A 20,922-nucleotide genomic window follows, 5' to 3' on the forward strand; every position below is an offset into this window, starting at 1 on the left:
AAATGGAATTAGCCTCTTATTGGACTATGGTGCCATGAGTTTTCATTTGTAACTACCCAGGTTTTTTCTCCCAATTCACAGAACCCAATCATTGCAGCAACTAACCTTGGCCAGGGGGGCCATGAACCAGGCCTCTTTCTAGGACCCTGCAACTGCAGTGCCTAAATCTGGCCACTGGGTGTCACCATTGCACAATGACTGGGATTGTCAGCAGCCATCACCACCACCACCCCGTCCACCTGCCTTGAGCTTCCAATTTCATTCTTTCCCGCTCGTCCCAAGAATCTCCAATCTGAATCCTTCCCTCCCTGAGGACCTCTGATCCAATCCCTGCCAAGGGCCTCAGGGCTTTTCCAGCACCAGAAGGCATTGATTGAGTCCAGGGACTAAGTCAGCTTTCCCATAGAGAAGCCTGGAGGGGACAGGGGCAACCGTGATGTCTGTGAACATGAGCTGATTGAATCCCTATGCTCACTACCTTCTGCTGATACCATTGTCGGAGCTGGAGCACTGAGGTCTGTGGTGGTGGGCCGGAGAGGGGCAAAGAATTGGAGGTCAATGAAGGCATTGGGAGAGTGAGTAAGAACTTTGCTGCCCTAGGCACGCCTTATAATCCATGCATAAATTCAGCCCCCCCCCCCCCCCCAGTCTCCCGAGCCTGAGCCAGCCCAGGAGATGAATCCCTGGTGATCCACACCACACAGCAGCATGGAGTATTGCTATTGAGAGACTAGGCTGATCCAAAATGACATCTTTATGATTTTAGGCATTTTGTAATTGAACAGCCAGCAGCATCCTGACATGACTAGGGGGATGTTGGAGGTGAGAGAGGAATGTGCTTTTTCTGACAGTGTCAAGGCTTTTGTATAACAAACAAATAAAAACTGAGCTCTGTTAAGTCCTTTTTGAGTCATCAAGAGAAATGATTTTTGCCTGAGGATCTAGTTATAGAAGATGTGCAATGTTTTTCTTCCTCAGCGTGCAGGAACTAAGGTGGGGCAGCAAAGGCCCGGCAAAGCATTCTAAAGCAGCGCTATCCTAATAACATTGTATGTACTCCGCCCGACACTGGCAACAAACAAGCTTTGCTTGGATTTATATTTCATTTCTAAGAAGTTATTGTTTACGGTTTCTGAAAGCTCTTCATAATCAGCTTTTTCCATCTTTACCAATTTAAGCAAATTGTTTCACCACTCTGCTGATCCTTATCAGAGCCTTCTGCAGGCATCACAATATCTGCAGAATATGAATTATGGCACAAGCATCCGAAGCGTAGACTTGGGGGAGGAAATATACAGCATATCTATATTTTACTTTCAGTTATTGGTTCTGAGGTTTCCTCCTGCTCCACTGGCTTTCCAGCTCACCTGAACTGGCCTCTAGGTTGGGCTACGGAGCCATGAGCTTTCATCTCCGACTCTGCACGGTTTTTGCCCCTATATAATATCCCCTTCTCCTTACTGTAGCCCAGCGGTTGCAGTAACATTCCTTGGCCAGACATCGCATCACCACTCCCTCCCTGCATGCACTCATGGGCCCAGAATCCAGCCAGTAGGTGTCACCATAAAGCAATGGTTGTCATTCCCCCCCCCCCCCCCCCAACCATGGACTCTGAAAGCTGCCGCCATGGCATCCCCAATTCTAACCAACCCAGGGAGCAAAGTACAGGCCTAGGAATCATGCCCAGGTCCTCAGCCTGGCAGCACACTGTCAGGCTAGGAAAGAGATTTGTAAGTAAAAGGGACATGGCCTTAATAGAAGGTGCACACCCTTTATTCCTGACAGTCAGAAACCATGAAAATCAAAATATATTAAAACAAACAAACAAAAAAAAAAAAAACGGAAAGGATGCAAGCATGCCAAAAAAACAGGTTTGTGCGATATTTAAATAATCTAGCATATATTGCTACTAAGAGAAAGGTATTTATTTGTCCCTGCAGTTCTGCTAGAGCCTTGAAATGATCATCCGACCTCATTACTGGTTGAGATATGAGGTAAAGACAAATATGGGACTGATTCTGTCTCTCATGCAACTTCATCCCTCTGAATATTGGTGGTTTGCCATACGAGTTATACGGCTAATTTGCTCTGCTTCCGATCGGCCCTCAATCCGCCCAGTATATGCCTACTTTTTGTGTGTGTAACTTTTAGCCGTATAAGGGACTTATATGACTAAGCGGCAGTCGCTGATCGTAGATGCATATTCAGCGGCCGCTACTTAGCCGCATAAGTCCTGCTTATTCGGCTAAATAGCACTGAACGCGCTTTGAATATTGGGTCCTGAAATTACTTGTAAATCATTTTAATCATAGTATAAAATGAATATGATTTTTAAAAAATGTGTTTCAGTTACATTATACGTGATGGGGGGGGGGGAACTGTCTGTTTCTGATCTCTTCTAGTCTGGATTAAAAGAGCAAAGAGCAGATCTGGGCTTCTGTCACTTTCTTCATCTCTTCCCCATTGCACACCCTCTCACCTCCTTTCACTTTTTAGCCTCCTTTGCTCTGCTGCTGGGTTCACCAGGGAGAGGGGTAAACCCAGGTTTCTCTTCTACAGACACCTTCCCCCATAGATTCATCCATGGCCAGATTTAAGAAGGATTGGAGAGTGGGGGAGGGGGGAGACCTTGGAAAACAGGGGAGTCCCTTTCCCCCCACCACCTCCAAAAGTCCCAGAGTGCCATAGCAGTGCCCCTTTGAAGTGGACTGCTGAAGCAAGATTCTCCTTTGCACAGTTGGAATCCTTTTTGGCCTGGGTATTTGGCACCTTCAAAATTTGACATCCTAGGCAATTGTCCATGTTACCTATGCCTAAATCCGGGCCTGGCTTCTTCCCAATCCTCCCGTCACCGTTGGCCCATGGCAACAATGTAAATATGAACACAGGAACTGTAAGCTGACCTACACTTGCATGTCCTGTGTGAGAGGTGTGGCCATTGCAGGGCTTGTGAGCATGTACCGGCACGTGTTATCTTTACATTGCAGGCAAGGTGAGAATCTGGACCAGGAGAAGTGGGGTAGCAGTGCAAGAAGAGGTAATCACGGCAGCACAGGGACTGGAATGGGGCTGCGGCCCAGTAACTGGTGTTCTGAGGTCCAATGCAAAGCACTGGTCTAAATTATATCTGTTGCTGTCTTACAGCAGAAGAAGGAAAGAAAGAGATCTCATGACAGACATTTGCTGCTTCTGAGCCATCACACCAGTGCCAGGATCAGTTTTTTTGGTACCTGTGACTCCCTCCCTAGCCACCCACCCGTGCCTGTAATACCAGCCCCTTGCCAGTGAATCAGTCAGCATCACAGTCTTCCTGATCCTGCCACACCAAAGTCAAAAGAGAGCTGGCACTTTTTTCATGTACAGTACATGCATAAATGGGACATAATGCAGCATCAGGCCGACAGTGTCATTTTGACTTTGGTACAGTCAGGACAAGAGGGACATATTCTTCCTGCTGCCCACCTTACAGGAAGAAGTGGGAAGCCAGGTCTGGTGGAAGGTGGGAGGAGATGGTGGAGAGGCACTGTGGAAGACCTGTTGAAGTCTTGGGAGATACTAGACCCCAGGGATTGAGATCATGGAGGTAAGTGAGAAGACACTTACTTCCCTAGGCCCCCCTACATTTAATGGGGGGCCTGGGGATGTAGTAGGGCAGTAGTACTGATTGAGCTGCTCACAAGAGGCCAATGAGGGGCAGGGGGATAGGTTTAAACATCAGGCATCAAGGGCTGGGAAGTGGGATACTGGAGGCTGCAAGATACACTTCTGTTATGGCTTGGGCTGGCAGGAAGGGTGATGAAATTCATTACAGAGCCGAGATAGGAGTAGCGGGGTGAGGTGGTGCATCTGCCACCAAGCTATTTCTCATTTCTGTTGTCATTTTAAAAATGTTCATGATAACTGAAACCTATGACACCCTTTTTTTGTTGTTTGTTATTTAATGAATGTTACGTCCAATGTGGTACTCGTTTAGATTTAGGCCCGGAGAAGGTGCCCCGTGCCACACTGACTGAGCACATGGCTAGGCATTTTTTTATTCCCCTGTGATTTTCTACGTTTCCACTTTCACGTCGGCACGTACGAAAAAATCCGCCACCGAAACACGGTGGGCGCTAGGGCCCTGTAACCGTGGTCAGACAAGACAGGCAGGCACACCTGCTCCACCACATCAGCAATAACAGCGCGAGCAGGCAGCAGGGAGAGTTCGCGAGCGCTAGCAGAGGAATTCAGCCCGATCCAGCTCGGCCCGGCCCGCATGAGAACGGAGAGCGTCAGCGGGGACCCCGCCCTAGCAAACACCAAGGAAGCAGGTGGCTCAGTGCTGAGGGGGGGGGAAAGAAAAGCAACACCGGGCTGGCTTCCTCGGCGCCTCTGCCTGCCTTTGTGCTCGGGTTCAGTCCTGCTGCTCCGCAAGGTTTCGCTTGACTTCCGCCCTCCGCTAAAGTGAGGGACAGAGATTTTTCTGCGGCAGCCAAACTTCCCTACCCCCCTTATTCGGATGTGAAACGCAAGGCTGAGTTTTTTCTTTCTTCTTTTTTTTAATGATACGGAACGATGAAATATTCGGTGGAATAGATATTATTAGAAAGAAAGACAAAAAAAGCCTTTACAAATGACATCTGTACCGGGATGGTGCTTGACAGCCTGCCCTGTCTAGTCCTACATTAATACCAAAGAAGGGTTCCCACGGTAACCGAGAGCGAGGGAGGGGGAAAGAGTTTTTGTCTCTCTGCAAGCCGTTTCGGGACTGCTGCGATCACCTCTCCCGACTTTCCTTTTGTTCTGGGGGGGGGCCGAGCTGAAGCTGCTGCTGAAGAACTTGCAGCCCATTAAAGCGGATCCCTGTCCTCGCTCTCTGCGGTGGCGGAGCGCGCGCGCGGGCGGCCCCCGCCACGGGGAGGTGACAGTTGGTGGTGGGGGGGCGCCGCCCTCTCGCTCGCGCCGCTGAGGAGAGCCTGCCGAAAAGAAGCTCCGATCCTCCCGCCTCGCTCGCGCCCGCCCACCGCCGGAGCTTCACTTCTGCAGCTCTCCGGAGAAAGCTTTTTCTTCACTTCTGATTCGACCGAAAGACTTTTTTTTTTTTTTGGCTCCTCAGAATTTAGTTTTGCAATTACCAACTTCTGCAAGACTTTGAAACCGATCGGCTAAGGAGATATATATATATTTTTTTAAAGTTGGGATCGGAGATATTTACATTTTGCATTTACTCTCCAGCCAGACCCCTGTCGTGCGCTGTGGATCATTTTGGATGAAGCCTGAAGAGTCCTTTCATATTATGATCTGTGTCGGACGCCTAAATAAATGGCAGTGCCCTTTGCTTTCGCCTGAAACCTAACCAGCGGGCAGTAGAAAGGAGCGGGTTGGCGTGGATTTTGCAGGAAGCCTGGTGTGTGTGTGTGTGTGTGTGTGTGTAACCCTCTTGGGCAGAGCTCGGAGACTACCGTTAACTGCTAATCGTTTCTATAGTGCCACTCTGTACACAGCACTGTACAGCCACCCTTGACAGACAGTCCCTTCTCCATGGAGCTTACAATCTAGTCAAGAGGATGGACAGCCTGTGTGAGAGCCCAGCTGGGGAGCCTGCCCAGCCTACCCTTCCTGTGGGCAATGGAGGCTCAGTCCATCTGAAACCCAGCCCCACCACCAGGCTGCCCATCAGTATCCTGATCGCCACCTTCCTTTTCTGCGGAGAGTGCGTCACCGCCAGCATCTTAGCTGCCCGCTACAGTGGCTCGGAGGACAGCTTTTGGATGGGCATGACCATACTCTTCATGCTGCTTCCTTCCGTCCTCATCCAGTTGACCCTCACCTTCATCCACAGGGATTTGGGTCGGGACAGGCCATTTGTGCTGCTAATGCATCTTCTCCAGCTGGGACCCATCATCAGGTGAGAGGAATGCTTCCGTAAAAGTTGAGTTCTTCCCCCTCTAGCATCCTTTACACACACACACTTAACTTCTCTCTCTCACTCTCTCTGTCGCCTTATCAAGACCACTAGCACACCTGCAAAACACTTCAAAACTCGGAATGCAAGTTGCATTCTTTAAAAAGCATCGAGCTGGAGTCTGATCCCAGGCCCCCTTTTTCCTGATTCTTCTTCCTGCACGCTGCCAGAATATATTGAGTTAAATACAGCACTATCAAAAACGACCTTAGTGTAGTTGCTACCTGGTCTCATGTTAAATGAAAGGAAATTGAAGAACGATACTAAAGTTGCGCCCAGGACTTTCAGTAAAATGAGCCCTATAAACCTAGAAAAGCTAGGTCAAATCACTCGGATGTCAGTCGAGCCAGCCACTAATCAGGTTTCCTCTCAGATTGGAGTGTCAAACACTTACAGGCCGATGCACAATATCGGCGCACATTCAACCCGCTCTCTTAACACACACCGATCCACCTCTCCCAGGCACCTGATTTAATATTTCAGTAATATTTCAGTGGGCTGCTGCAGTAGTAAGGAGGCGCTAGGGAAAAGTTTTCGTCCCTAGCACCTCGGTATCGGGGGCCCAGGAGAGGTGGCTGTCAGTGGGTTAGCAAAACAGATGTTTAATTTTACGAGTGTCCGTTTTCCTAACCTGTGCGCAGCCACGGGTTAGGAAAATGGAGGTTCATTAATTGAGCGTCCGCTTTCCTAACCTGACCTCCGACATTTTTTTTTTTCCTGTTCTCCTTTTTTAGGTTCCTTTGACTTAATATCGCCAGATATTAAGTCAGAGGAACTACAGAAAAACAGTATTTTCTACTTTCCTGTCAACTTTTGGGGCTCCTGAAGAATTTTTGAGAGTAAAAATATGCATGTTGGGTGCACATTATTTTTTTGCATCAGAGGCAATAGCTAATAGCCTCATCAACATGAATTTACATGTGATGCGGGCTATTAGCTTCACAGTTGTTTGGACACACGTTTTGGATGCGCTAATCCACTTATTGCACGAGGAGTTTTGGACACATGTCCAAGTGCTGGTAAAGTCATGCGCTCAGCCAAGCGCATTGTATTGCATCAGCCTGTTAGAGATAAACATCCACCAGTAGGAAGAAGACTGTCTCATCGTATCCTACAGGCAAGGACTTCAGTGAACCTCCATAACCAAGGAAGTGGAAGTCCGGGACTTTTGATGCAGACCCCACGCCATTTTGGTGGCCTTTTACTCTAGACTGCTCAAAACGGAGAGACAGGGTTGAAACGATCCAGAGAAAAGCAACTAAAATGGCGTGGGGTCTGCACCAAAAGAGTTCTGAGATGAAACTGAAGGACCTAAATATGTATACCGTGGAGGAGAGGAAAGACAGGGGTGATATTTATTTATTTATTTATTTAACATTTCTTTTATACCGATATCCGTTTGCACATCGTATCGGTTCACAGTGAACAAAAAACCATTGGGCAGTGCCCGTACATATAACAGATAACCTAATATAATATGATGAACTAGGCAACATATAAATAATTTTTGGGAGGAGCCCTTACATATAACAGGCATCAATGGGTAGATGCTATGGAATATAACTATAACTATATACATGATAGTGCAAAGTACAAAATCAGTCATAATTTGAATCCCGAAGGGGGTCCAGTCAGGATCAATGTCATGCTGGTGGATCCATGGAATGCCCTCCAAGTAGAGGTAATCAGGGCAAGGATTGTAAATGGAATTAAAAAGGGCATGGGACAAGCACAGAGGAAGGGAATGGTTAATAGAACGGAAAATGTCATAATGCCTCTATATCGCTCCATGGTGAGACCACACCTTGAATACTGTGTACAATTCTGGTCGCCGATTCTCAAAAAAAGATATAGTTGCGATGGAGAAGGTACAGAGAAGGGCAACCAAAATGATAAAGGGGATGGAACAGCTCCCCTATGAGGAAAGGCTGAAGAGGTTAGGGCTGTTCAGCTTGGAGAAGAGATGGCTGAGGGGGGATATGATAGAGGTCTTTAAGATCATGAGAGGTCTTGAACAAGTAGATGTGACTCTGTTATTTTCACTTTCGAATAATAGAAGGACTAGGGGGCACTCCATGAAGTTAGCAAGTAGCACATTTAAGACTAATCGGAGAAAATTCTTTTTCACTCAATGCACAATAAAGCTCTGGAATTTGTTGCCAGAGGATGAGGTTAGTGCAGTTAGTGTAGCTGGGTTCAAAAAAGGTTTGGATAAGTTCTTGGAGGAGAAGTCCATTAATGGCTATTAATCAATTTTACTTAGGGAATAGCCACTGCTATTAATTGCATCAGTAGCATGGGATCTTCTTAGTGTTTGGGTAATTGCCAGGTTCTTGTGGCCTGGTTTTTGGCCTCTGTTGGAAACAGGATGCTGGGCTTGATGGACCCTTGGTCTAACCCAGCATGGCAATTTCTTATGTTCTTATGATTCCTAGTGGATTAAATGATAGAAACCAAGAAACAATTACCCTAAAAATTAAAAAAAAAAAAAAAAAAGCTTGCTGGGCAGGTGGGGTTTTTTTTTTGACGATATTTACTATATATTAGTAAATGTCTTTTGTAAGGACTTGGCTACTTGGTTACCTGGTTTAAAAAAGGGTAGTCAAAAGTCGATGTGTTACTTATAAAGAGGTATTCTTATGGAACTTCATACCCCCTGTGCTTTTCAAAAGTAGGCACAGGAAGCAGTAATACCCTGTGCCACTTCATTTATTTTTTAACCTGTTGCATATGGACTTTGACACGGAACCATTCCACTTCAGGATTATTTAATCTAGAATTCCTTTCTGGGTTTATCAATCTAGCTTTCTTCCCAGAGTAGGTATGTGGAATGGAAAGTGCACTACCACATCTTTGGATAGTTCTCACAGACTCCCCAGTCTGTAAAGAATCCAGATTTCTACAAAACAAGTCTGACTGCTGGATGCTATGCGCTTTATTTATGTGCGGTCCACCTGGTTAGACAGAAGAAGACACTGAGAGTCCAAGTCGTGCTGGGCCTATGGTACTGAAAAACCCCTGGATGGAGCAGCCCCTAGTGGTGGTGCTGTGCACTGGCACATGGAAGGTCTCTCCGGTTCAGTCCCCTCTTTACGGTAGTTCTTTCTTCAGCTCTCTCTTTCTGAGTCCTGGTTCAAAAGGGCATGTTACTTCCAAATCAAACCTCGGGATATGATGGCCATTTTTCAGGAACATTTTTGAGGGAGATTTTGGGACTTATTCATATTGGAATGAAGGACATAGAAGCACAAAGAGCAGGACTCCCAATGATTTAGTGAACACTTTGTATACTGTATAAGGTGTCATAACTCTTGCTATGTAAAACATTAGGGATGTATACACCAAAGCAGGATCTTACGCCTACTTCAATATTTTCATTTATTTATTTTATTAATAATCTTATATACCACATCTTCTCAAGATCATGATTCAGTGCGGTTTACAATAAGCATTCATTTATATATGTATATATATATATATATATATATATATATTTTTTTTTTTTTTTTCCTAAACTAGATTTGTCAAAAATTAATTCTCATGAGATACTACATCGATCCAACAGTTCAGATAACAAAACTTGACAAATCTTCCACAAATGCGCCCACCTGGCAGATGAAAACATGCTGTTAAAGATTTAGAATATCAATGACAGAAGGTGTAGGAAAATATAACCGCCACCAGCGTTTCAGCGAAACAATCACCTGCTTTGGGGGAGTCCTGTCACAGAGAACGAGATGCCCACCTTCAGAGATGGCCGTCGGCCTTCATGTCTATACTAAACTGGATGATTTAATATTTTTATTTACAAGGCAGAACAGACGAAGAGTAATTTTGTAACAAGAACACAGGGCCAACTTTCTACGTGCCCCTTTTTCCCTCCGCTTACTTGTGAAAACAGAAAGCACACTCCCATTTCCTCCCGCAGCAGTCACTTGCCGCTGGACTTCGATCCTCCTCCTGAAAAGTCGGAATCAGCAATGGCCGAACCATGGAGACCTCCGCACGTACTGCAGCTGAGATAACTGCGCTCCATTATCTGCGATCTAGTACAGCATAAAGTGAGAGAGGGGCGCGCATGGGCAAAAGGCAAAATGTGATTCGGGTTCTTTCATTCGTGTCCTTCCTATGTTCTTTGCCCTGCTTGTTTTGTTACTTCACGCACAGTAACTTCAGCTGGACGTGCAAGTGTCGTACTTTATATACTTAACTAAGTATCACTTTATGCGCGTAAAGGGCGACCGGCACGTCCATGTCGGAGAAAGCGGGCAGAAGGAGTGCACGTCCCTAAATGTGAAAGCGACCTGAAGTTCTGCGGTTTGATGTTCGTTGGATCCAGATTTTCCAGCAGAGCCACTCCTAGCTCCCAGCGTGCACCCCACGCCTCCTAGGGTGCCGGCTGGCAAGCTGCGCCTGGAATCTGTGACGTGGCCCGCAAGCCTGAGCGGTAGCAAGAAGGCCAAGTGCCAATCTCGGGCTAGCAGGTGCTGCCCGGGGGCTCATGCCAGAGTTTACAGCTGCAAACACATTGGCTTTCAGCGAAACGGCAGGGGATCTGAGGGATCAGGAGGCTGCAGCCTGTTTTATCAGCTGCAGTACTTGGGATGTGAACTTCCTGTCTCCACACTGAAGATTTTGTGGTTAGTAAGGACCTTCATTTTCAAGTTTTTATTATTTTACTAGGGATTTTCCACTGAACTTTTTCCTATGCAGTTATAACAAAGTCATTTTTTTCCATTGATTTTTTTTTTTGTCATCACATTGAAATTCCCAGGCAAAATAAAATGAAAACTAAAAAAATTTTCTAGTCATTAAGTAACAACAAGTCTGCTCCCACAAAAGGAGCTAATGTCATTCGTCTGCCTTAGCTCAGGCTTTTTCTCGTCCCTTGTCACTTCGCACGATGACGGAGGACTAAAAAAATGCGTGTTCTTACTTTCTTTTTGAAGTTCTCCCTCTCTGCACTCAAACTTCTCTGGCCAGTTCCAGCAATGCACCAGATGCAACCTCTGTGCCCAGCCCTCCTGGGTCCTTGTCCAACATTTTGGGATTTCCTGCTCTAGGCTATCTTGCAGGTGAAACATGTTTGCTACAGGAAGTCGGAGTCATTGTTGGACAAGCCAAGGCACCCTGCTTATGTTTAATTTTCTTACAGCACTGGTAGCTGAGTGAGCAGTGTCATGTGGCAGCATGCAGTTAGCAGTCCTCACCAGCAGTGCTTCCTCATTTATTATTTTCGAAAATTCGATCAGCAGTCTCAGTAGACGAGGTGGCTTCCTTTGAGTTACTCCTCCTCCTTTGCCACCCTTGCCATGTTGCACTGGAGTAATATGGAGTGCTGCTGTACTCTGTGTTCGTCAGCTTTAAAATTAACCAGCGCCATCCTGGCACATTCAGAGCGAGACTTTATCAAACACTGTTTTAAGGCTGGCCACAAGGGAAGGCACCTGAGATGGACTGATTATCTCAGATGGCGTGCCTGGTGCACCACGCCTACATGGGGGTGACACTGAACTGAACACGTTCCTTCAAAACACCTGAAGAGAAGATAAACGGGAAAGTCAGCATCCATAACATCCTACAAAATTCAGTCTCCTTGAAGTGAGGTGCCAACTCAGCCACTCCGTGAACCACTAATATTGTCTTATGCTACTCCACAGCCAAGTATGAATGTCCAGCATGGGAACGATCCACTTATGCAAAGCAAGGAGATCTTGTTTATGCACCAGCTGCCACAGAATAACAGGATGTTTAAAGCCAACGCCAACGCGCTTAGTAGCTGGCATTGTACTGCCTGATATCAAGAGGAAGGCAGCAAACCAAAGGGAAAGATCCTTGAAAACAGAAGGCCCAAGACATCCATTGTATGATCACACAGGAGTAACCATGAAAGAGTTAGGTTTAATCATTGGGATCTCTGTGGGGATGACACCTGGCAGGGCACAACTGAAAAAAACAAAATCCAAGCCCTACTAAAGCAACATCAGGATCAGCAACATAACTAATTCAGAAGCGCAGCACTTAGAAAAGTATCACTGTCTGTCTCCAGACAGGTGTCAGGAAGCCAGTGTAAGACCACCTGAAAGGTGGTTGGCCCGGTCCACTCAATCATTCACCCCAGAGAGAAAGTGAAAAAGAGAATAAAGACAGAAAATTTTTGATATGCAAATAAAATCTGCTTTGCGCAAAATTAACACAAACATGCTATTCACAATACTGTCCTCTGTGGTGTGACCACATGAGTTTGCTGTAATGTCTCAGACCAAACAAATAAACAAACCCTGACATCAGCTGATGTTTCGGTCTGCCCTGCACCAGGGGGAAACAGAAATTTATCTTCCCTGTACGTACCGGATCAGTCCAGACTCCTGGGTTATGCCTCCGCACCAGCAGGTGGAAACAGAGCAAAACTTGACTGGCTCTGCCATATATACTGTGGTGCCACCCATAGCATGTCAGTATTTCTCTGTTTCCAGCAGGTGGTATGGGTGCATAGCTCACAGCCTGATTTAAAAAAAAAAGCCAAAAACTTCTATATATTTTTTTTAAGGGAAACTCAGTATAGTTAGTCGGTGTACTTTCCTCCCTTATTCTGTTCAATTAAGTTTAAAAAAAAAAAAACGCTCTACTTTTCTGTTTCTTCCTCACAGGTTAGTAGAGGAATGGTCTGTGCTCCCAGGGGGTTGCCCGGTCCTGAGAGGGCCATCCCCCCTGGTCGAGCAGATCGCTGGGGCTAGGGGTTGAGGATCCCACCGATCCAAGCCCAACCGGGGTGATAACGGGGAGACCGGCTCACTCACCCCAGCCGGACCGATCCAACACTCGTTGGGGGACAGCGCCGGTGAGTTAAAAAAAAAAAGATTTTAGATTCTTTGCAGCGATCCTCCGAGCTCGGTGCAGCGGCGATTTTTTTTTTTTACTCTATTCCCCCCCCCCCCCCCTTCCAGCGAGCGTTTTCTCTGGGTTTTCGCTGTTTTTGTTCAGGTTAGAAGGAGCAGGCATGCCACGTGGCATGGCCTGCGGATCTGGGAGCGCGCGCCTCTCGCGGGATGGGCTGTGCTCAGCCTGCATCCCGGGAGGCGAGGGATCGTCGGGGGCAATTCGGGGGGGTGTTGGTTAGGCAGACGTCGTTGGCGATCGCGGTGGGTACGCGATCCTCGCCGGTCTCCAAGTCCATCAAGAGGGGCGCAGGAAACCCCGCCATTTTACTGCCAGAACCCGGGGTTGTTGCGGTGGAGAGGCTCAGGGATTCCCCCCCCTCCCTCTCCCTCTCCCCGCAACGTTCAGCTGTACGACCTCCTTCCCCCTCAGCGACTGCAGGGAGGGGGCTGGCGCAGGATACGGACACGGATTTGGAGGACTCCTGCACCTCGTTTTCTTCAGGGTTTATCCTTGCCATGCATAGGGCTTTTCAAGCCCGCAAGGCCCTTAAGAGGTGCCCACCTCCGCCTGAGCCCCAGGGGACATCGCCCTCGGCGCCCAAGGCTCGCCCACCCCCGAAGGACATAGCAGGACCCTCCAAGTCTAAGCGGCCACTGCGGGCTTTTCCATCATGGGAGGACGAGGATCCTTCAGACACTTTGGAGGACACTGAGGGTCAGGAGGCTCCCTCCCTGCCCCCGAGGGGGGCTGAGGGAGATGGCACTCCCGTGCAGGAGGCGGCGTGACAAAGCCAGAACTCGGAGGGAGACGACCCGAGGGTCATATGCCTTTTTTGCCGGGATGAGTTGGCCCCCCTTATTCCTGCCATCTTGGAGGAGTTGGGGATAGCGACACCTCCTGAGGAGGCTCGACTCGGCTCCATGGATCCAGTGTTGTTGGGCCTGAGTGGTCCCCCTACAACCTTCCCTTTTCATTTTTCCTCAACGGACCTGCTCTTTCGAGAGTGGGACACTCCGGATCTGGGGCTGAAGGTGACGAAGGCCATGGATAAGCTTTATCCCTTGCTGGAGGAAGTGCTAGAGGTTCTGAGAGTACCGAAGGTGGACGCGGCGGTTTCGGCAGTGACAAAGCGGACGACCATTCCAGTTACGGTTACCACGGCGCTGAAGGACCTTCAGGACCGGAAGTTGGAAGTCCAGTTGAAGAAGATTTTCGAAGTCTCTGTTCTGGGGGCCCGGGCGGCGATCTGCAGTAACTTCGCCTTGCGGGCTGGTCTGCGGTGGGTCCAACAGCTTCTAGCCAATGAGGGTCTCTCTGAGGAGGAAGCCAGACAGGCTGGGCGTCTGGAGGCGGTGGTCGCCTACAGTGCGGACGCTCTGCATGACCTACTCCGCACTTCGGCTCATTCGATGGTCTCGGCCAGACGTCTTTTGTGGTTAAGGAACTGGTCGGCGGACAGGGCCTCCAAGTCTCGTCTGGGTTCCCTTCCCTTTAAGGGCAAACTGCTCTTTGGTAAGGAACTGGATGACATGATTCAGCTACTGGGCGAGAATAAAGGGTACCGGCTGCCAGAGGTCAGGTCGAGGTCTAAAGGATCCTTTTCGTCTCGTTCCAGGTTTCGGAGCAGTCGTAAACCCCGGTCCTCTCGGCCCACTACTTCTTCTTCCTCCTTTCGTTCGGGAAGCGGTAGGCAGCAGTCTCAGTCCTTTCGAGGAAGATGCTTCGGTAGACCTGCCTCCACCTCTTCCGCCCCGAGTGGTAAGTCGACTCAATGATGGCCTGCCGGTCCATCCCTCGGTCCTGAAGGTAGGGGGCAGGCTATCCCTCTTCTACGAGGCTTGGACTACAATCACAACAGACCAGTGGGTACTATCAGTGATAAAAGACGGCTACGCTTTAGATTTTGTTCGCCTTCCCCACCCGAGATTTTTTCCCTCCCCGTGCGGACACGCAGTCAAGCGGGATGTGGTTCATCAGACGTTGGTCCAGTTGTCGGAGCTGGGAGCTATTGTCCCAGTTCCCACCTTGGAGCAACGAAGAGGACACTACTCCATATACTTCGTCATTCCAAAGAAAGAAGGCTCTTTCTGGCCCATTCTCGATCTGAAGGATGTCAATCGTTGTGTCTGGAATCCACGCTTCCGTATGGAGACCCTAAGATCCGTGATTGCGTCAGTTCGACCGGGAGAGTTTCTGGCTTCGCTGGATCTCACGGAGGCATATCTGCACATCGGGATCCGGAAGGAGCATCAAAAGTACCTTCGATTCTTTGTGCTGGGGAAACACTATCAGTTCCAAGCATTACCATTCGGGCTCGCAACGGCTCTCAGAACTTTCACCAAGATCATGGTGGTGGTGGTGGCCCAATTGCGCCAGGAGGGACTGTTATTACATCCGTACCTGGACAATTGGCTGATCCGCGCAAAGTCAGAGGAGTCATGCCAGGAGGCGATTCGACGAGTCCTACAACTGTTGCACTCGCTCGGATGGGTAGTCAATACGACCAAAAGTCACCTCCAGCCCTCACAGTCACTGGAGTTTTTGGGAGCATTATTCGACACATGACAAGGCAAGGTTTTCCTCTCCGTGGACCGCTGTCGCAAGTTATGAGGTCAGGTGACGGCCCTTCTGCAAATGCAGCCACCGACGGTCTGGGACTACCTGCAGTTGATTGGTTCCATGGCCTCTACACTGGAATTGGTTCCGTGGGCTTTTGCGCACATGCGTCCCTTGCAGTCGGCGTTACTGTCCCGCTGGAGCTCGGTTTCCGAGCAGTTCCAGATTCCCTTACCTCTGACGGCTGTAGCACGTTCTAGTCTGAGTTGGTGGTTGTCTCAAGCGATCCGGCCTACTCGGGCAGCTATTCCCGATATCTTGGCTTTTCTCCAGGAGGGCTTAGTTAAGGGGCTGTCTTGTAGCTCCCTGCGAGTACAGGTGGCGGCCCTCGGTTCCCTGCATGGATCGGTGGATGGGGGGCCGTTGGCATCTCACCCTGACCTAGTCCGATTCCTGAAGGGAGCAACGCATCTGCATCCACCGGTTGCTATACCTTGTCCTTCCTGGAACTTAAATTTGGTTCTCAAGGCATTGTGTGTGCCCCCATTCGAACCCTTGAAGGGAGCCTCTCTGAAGGACCTGACTTTGAAGGTCGTTTTTTTGGTGGCAATCACCTCTGCTAGGAGAGTCTCTGAGCTTCAGGCCCTATCCTGTAGGGAACCTTTCTTGCAGATCTCTGAGTCGGGCATTAGTCTCCGGACTGTCCCTCTGTTCCTGCCCAAGGTAGTGTCCACTTTTCATCTGAACCAGTCTGTGGAACTTCCAGCTTTCGTCCATCTCGCAGGTTCGGATAAACCCTCCAAGGAATTGAAGAAGTTGGATGTGCGTAGGGTTCTCTTACGCTATCTTGAGGTCACTAATGGTTTTTGAGTCTCGGATCACCTTTTTGTACTTTGGAAGGGTCCCAATAAGGGCAATATGGCGTCTAAGACAACCATTGCGCACTGGTTGAAGGGATCTATAAATTCTGCGTACCTTCTGAGTGGTCGACCCCTCCCTTTGGGGCTGAAAGCGCACTCCACGCGTTCGCAGGCGGCTTCCTGGGCGGAATGCCATCAGATCTCCCCGTTAGAGAGCTGTAGGGCAGCAACTTGGAAATCGTTGCACACGTTTGCGCGTCATTATTGTCTGGACGTACAGGGTTCCAGGGAAAGTCATTTCGGAGCAGGCGTGTTGAGAGTGGGCCTCTCCGGTTCCCACCCCAAAAAGTGAGCTCTGGTACATCTCAGGAGTCTGGACTGATCCGGTACGTACAGGGAAAAGAAAATTAGGTCTTACCTTCGATAATTTTCATTCCTGTAGTACCAAGGATCAATCCAGAGGCCCGCCCTATGCTGCAGTAAGTTTGGAGAGTCCGCTGTTCTTGGTTTTCTCGGTAAGTTTGATTTTGAATCTGTTCCCCTCGTTTGCCTGGGTCAGGTTCTCATGTACATAGTTTATATGGGGGAATTGTCCTGCTTTGACATTGCGTAATACTGACGGGCTGTGGGTGGCACCCCAGTATATATGGCAGAGCCAGTCAAGTTTTGCTCTGTTTCCACCTGCTGGTGCGGAGGCATAACCCAGGAGTCTGGACTGATCTTTGGTACTACAGGAACGAAAATTATCGAAGGTAAGACCTAATTTTCTTTTAAAAGTCTTCTCGGTGTATACGAAGAGCGCTTCCGATAGATCCTCCCATGTTCCTGGGATGCAGATTGATACTGGAGGCATTTTCAGACTAGAGACTCTGACGTCAGACGTCAGCCATTACGTTTCTCTAGAGGGCACCCTCTTTAAATTGCAATTCAAGACGTGATCGGTTACAAGCTCCGGGGTGAATGATCGAGTGGACCAGGCAACCACCTTTCAGGTAGTCTTACATTGGCTTCCCGGCTTGCTGACACCTCTAAGGGCACAACTGAAGCCATGGAATGAAAGACGACTCGGATGCAGTGAAAGAGATTTGAAATGCCTGAACCACCCCACACATGCAGACCGGCAGCTGAAAGACCAAGTCGGACGACTGGAGCTACTCTAATGCCAAAGTGATGGGCAAGTGTGGAGACCAAGGACCTGGGTAGTCTTCTTTGACGGAGGACAGGAAGATGGAATGGGCTTCCTTTGTCCTGCACATCCACGCTCCTGCTACGGGCCGCAGTCATTCATGTTTAAATTATGAGCTGTATTGATTTTATCTCATCCTGGAGTATTTGTCTTTTGAATTTGTGATTGTTAATGATGTTGCCCACCCAAAGCTGTGGATGGAGCAGGATATCAGTTTTTTAAATAAATAAGAGCTATCAGTTGTACACAGCTCTGGAAAAAAAAATTTAAATAAATAAAAAAAAATCTAGCTCATGACAAGGAACTTGGGGCTTGTGCTCTTGCCATCCAGAAAAGCCATAGGGACATTTCTTCTGAGATTTGCCCTCAACACTACTTCTCTTGCTGGCAGCGACCACTATGGTAGCAACAGACATCTTCCCTCCCTCCCCAAGATTGAATGCATTGCTGCTAGAGCGTGCCTGACCTCTACTGGCCCTGGATGCATAATTTTTATTAAAAAAAAAAAATGCACAAAATAGCATTTGATGGGAATGAAAAAGGAAAATAAAGCTTGGCTTAATAATGGAGTCAAGAAACATGTTTGTCTTTTTATTTAATTAATTCAGCAGAATAGTTCACTAGCCCTGCCCTCATGGCAGAAGCCAGATTAGCTGCAAATAGCTCAGTCCTTGATATAAGGAGGATGCTGAAATGTAAGGGCAGTGTGCTTCTAAAATGCTTTGTGTGTTGAAAAGGAAACACAATTGCTTTTGAATTAACTAGGAACTGAAAAAATGGCTGACAACTCCCTTTTGTTCCCATCCAGCTTTTTGTCACGTTTCAAACCATCAAATGGGATCCACTTCTAAAGCAGCCACTTGGATAGTGGAAAGAGGAAAAGGGAGAGTAAGATCCATGTCCCAGCTGCCACTTTTTCAGTTCCTAGTTAAAAGCGTAGTGATGCTGAAATGCCAATTTCCAGTAATGGCATGGTTTAGCAGTTCTTTGTAAGTTCCTGAGGGTACAGAAAGGATAATACCAGGACAATTCCCTGGTTTTGATGTTGGCCCATATTGTCCCTGGTCATATTATATTTCTGTCTTGGTGGTGGGATCCAACATATTTTGCTGCTATAGCTTTGCCATCAGCTAGCATTGTAAAAAAAGCAGTGACAGATTTCAGCTTCTGCCACTTCTAGGCAATGCTGGTGCCATGCACGGACCTCTTCAGCCCTTGCACATCTGATTTCTTTCCCTCCCTCCTGGTCCTTCACTCTAATTCCACCCATTCTTCTCTCGGACCTCTGTTCTGATTCCGCTCCACCTGATGGACCTCTGACCCTTTCCCTGCTGCCATTACCTGCTACGCTCCATGGACCTCTGACTCAGGTGGCAGTGAGATTAAGGACTGAGGCAGCCTGTGGCTCCATGCATGTAGACCTCGAAAGAGCAAGGTCACTGTGGTGTGTGTGTGTATGCACAGGGCCATGAGCTGACTCAGTCTTTGCTCTTATTTTGCCTTTTGATGACTACTTCACCACAGTTGGAACTGAGCAGTGTAGTCTGCGGAGGAAAGCAGTGGGTTGTAAGGGATCAGAGGTCCAAGGCAAGAGTGCAACTGGCAGTTCACTTGGGAGGAGGAGTAGAAGGCAGCAGTGAAAGGGAAAGGATCAGAGGACTGGGAAGGAACTTTGCCACTGTAGGAACTGGTCTAGTAGGCTTATTTGCAAATCCAGGCCTGGCGCCCAGGCTCTGTAATTGCTGGACAGTGTTGCATCAGCACTTCTGCACCTGTGCCAGGGCATAACACTGGGTTCTTCACATTCTTTCTGTCTGTGGGAAAAATGTTTAGGACATCTGGTCATTAGGTTCTAGGCAGGCAGTGACACATTGCCGGCTAGAGGGTAAGAATCTTTCTCAGGGTGAACTGTTTGCCTATTTCAGAAGCCACAAATTGGAAGCTTGTTTTTGGTGTGGATCTTTGATGCAAATATCCCTCCAACGAAAGTCAACTGATGCTGTCAGCAGTGTCTCTCATTAAATCAGAGCCGTGACGTACACATTTGGTGTAAGGACTATGAGACAAGCAAAGTTATGCGAGCGGGTCCAGTAACACTTTTACATGAGGAGAGAGCGGTTGATTAAGTGGAGTGCCTCGGGGATCAGTCCTGGGGCCAGTTCTGTTCAGTATTTTTGTTAGTGATATTGTGGCAGAGCTAGAAGGAAAGGTCTGTCATTTGGCTGAAGATTTTAGCATCATTCATAAAGTGGACACACCTGAGGGAGTGGCCAAAATGAGAAGTGATCTAAGAAAGCTTGAGGAGTGGTTGAGTGCTTGTCAGTCTAGGTTCAATGCAAAAAAAAAAAAAAAAAGGCAAAGTCTTGTATTTGGGGTGTAGAACTCCAATGGAGCTGTACAAGATGACAGCAATAAATCTGACGAGCAATGACCAGGAGAGAGACCTGGGAGTGATAGTATCTGATGATCTCAAGGCAGCGAATCAGTGGGAGAAGGTATTAGTAAAGCACAGTTGACAAACCTTTTTCAACAGAAAGTAAGCTCTGGGACACAATAGGAGTAGACTCTGGATCAATGCTGGAAAGTATTTTTTTTTTTTTTTCACGGAAAGGGTGGTGGATGCCTGGAGTGCCTTCCCAGTGCAGGTGGTGGAATAAAACCAAAAAGCCGCACCGGAATTCAAGAAGCCATGAGGTAAACACAAAGGCTCCCTTGGATGGTAATGAAGCACTGACAGAGGAATTTACAAACCGAAACCTGCACAGAGTTAGCAGTTACAACCCTGAGAAATCTTGCTGGGCACACTGGACAGGCTGTTTGTGTCTTTTTTCTGCTGTCATGTACAGTGTTACTAATAATAAGGGACATCGCCAAGAGCGGATATTAACTTATTATAACTAGGTCTGTGGGTGCCTTATAACTGGTTTGGTTGTGAGAGGGGTTTCATTTTACAAAAAAATGCTGCAAGGAAAAGTTTGCACCCAGCGAAATTCCCCCATCTGCTGTTTTGCTGCCTGGATAAGAGTGAGATGCGGGGGGGGGGGGGGGGCGTGGCAGGCTGCATGGAAAAAGTGAGCTCAGTTTCGGACAAGGGCAAACCTGTCTGGGAAATGTGACCTGCACTATAATTTCAAGCAAACCTCGGGCTGTGTGGAAATATCTCTTGTGCCATAATGTTTACTCTGCCACGGTGGAGAGGAAATACCAGTCTGTGTGAGCCGGGACTCTTTTTCCTAGCAAACACCAGGGGGGTTGGTGGAATGAGAGACCGGTTCATGCCCGCAAGCCAGAAACTATCCTTATGCTTTTGGGAGTTAAAATAATGATAGCAACAATACTGCAGTAGTCAAAGAAAAACAAATCTCTTTGAAGATAAATCATTCCACCCCCCTGCCCCTCCCCTTATTGGATTTCTGGATGTAAAGTAAATCTGAGGTTGAGGTTAACAGAAGTCAAGGTCAAACAGTTCTAAAGCTGTACTGCATAGCACTGCA

At 47.9% G+C, this 20,922-nt stretch overlaps 1 protein-coding gene across 2 annotated transcripts in view; it reads left to right on the plus strand.

Moving 5' to 3' along the window:
- XKRX (XK related X-linked) overlaps positions 1 to 20,922 on the plus strand; it is a 73,982-nt gene that overhangs the window by 26,695 nt on the left and 26,365 nt on the right. The window contains exons 2-3 of one of the 2 annotated variants that reach the window (XM_029607388.1): positions 2,988 to 3,037; positions 3,145 to 3,583. In XM_029607388.1, the coding sequence (XP_029463248.1) occupies positions 3,375 to 3,583 (209 nt within the window). In that variant the 5' untranslated portion in view covers positions 2,988 to 3,037; positions 3,145 to 3,374. Of the gene's footprint in view, positions 1 to 2,987; positions 3,038 to 3,144; positions 3,584 to 4,161; positions 5,888 to 20,922 lie in introns of those variants that run through there. The other variant, XM_029607387.1, reaches the window with a different exon arrangement.

Source organism: Rhinatrema bivittatum, chromosome 6, assembly GCF_901001135.1.
Source record: "Rhinatrema bivittatum chromosome 6, aRhiBiv1.1, whole genome shotgun sequence".
NCBI classification, from domain to species: domain Eukaryota; kingdom Metazoa; phylum Chordata; class Amphibia; order Gymnophiona; family Rhinatrematidae; genus Rhinatrema; species Rhinatrema bivittatum.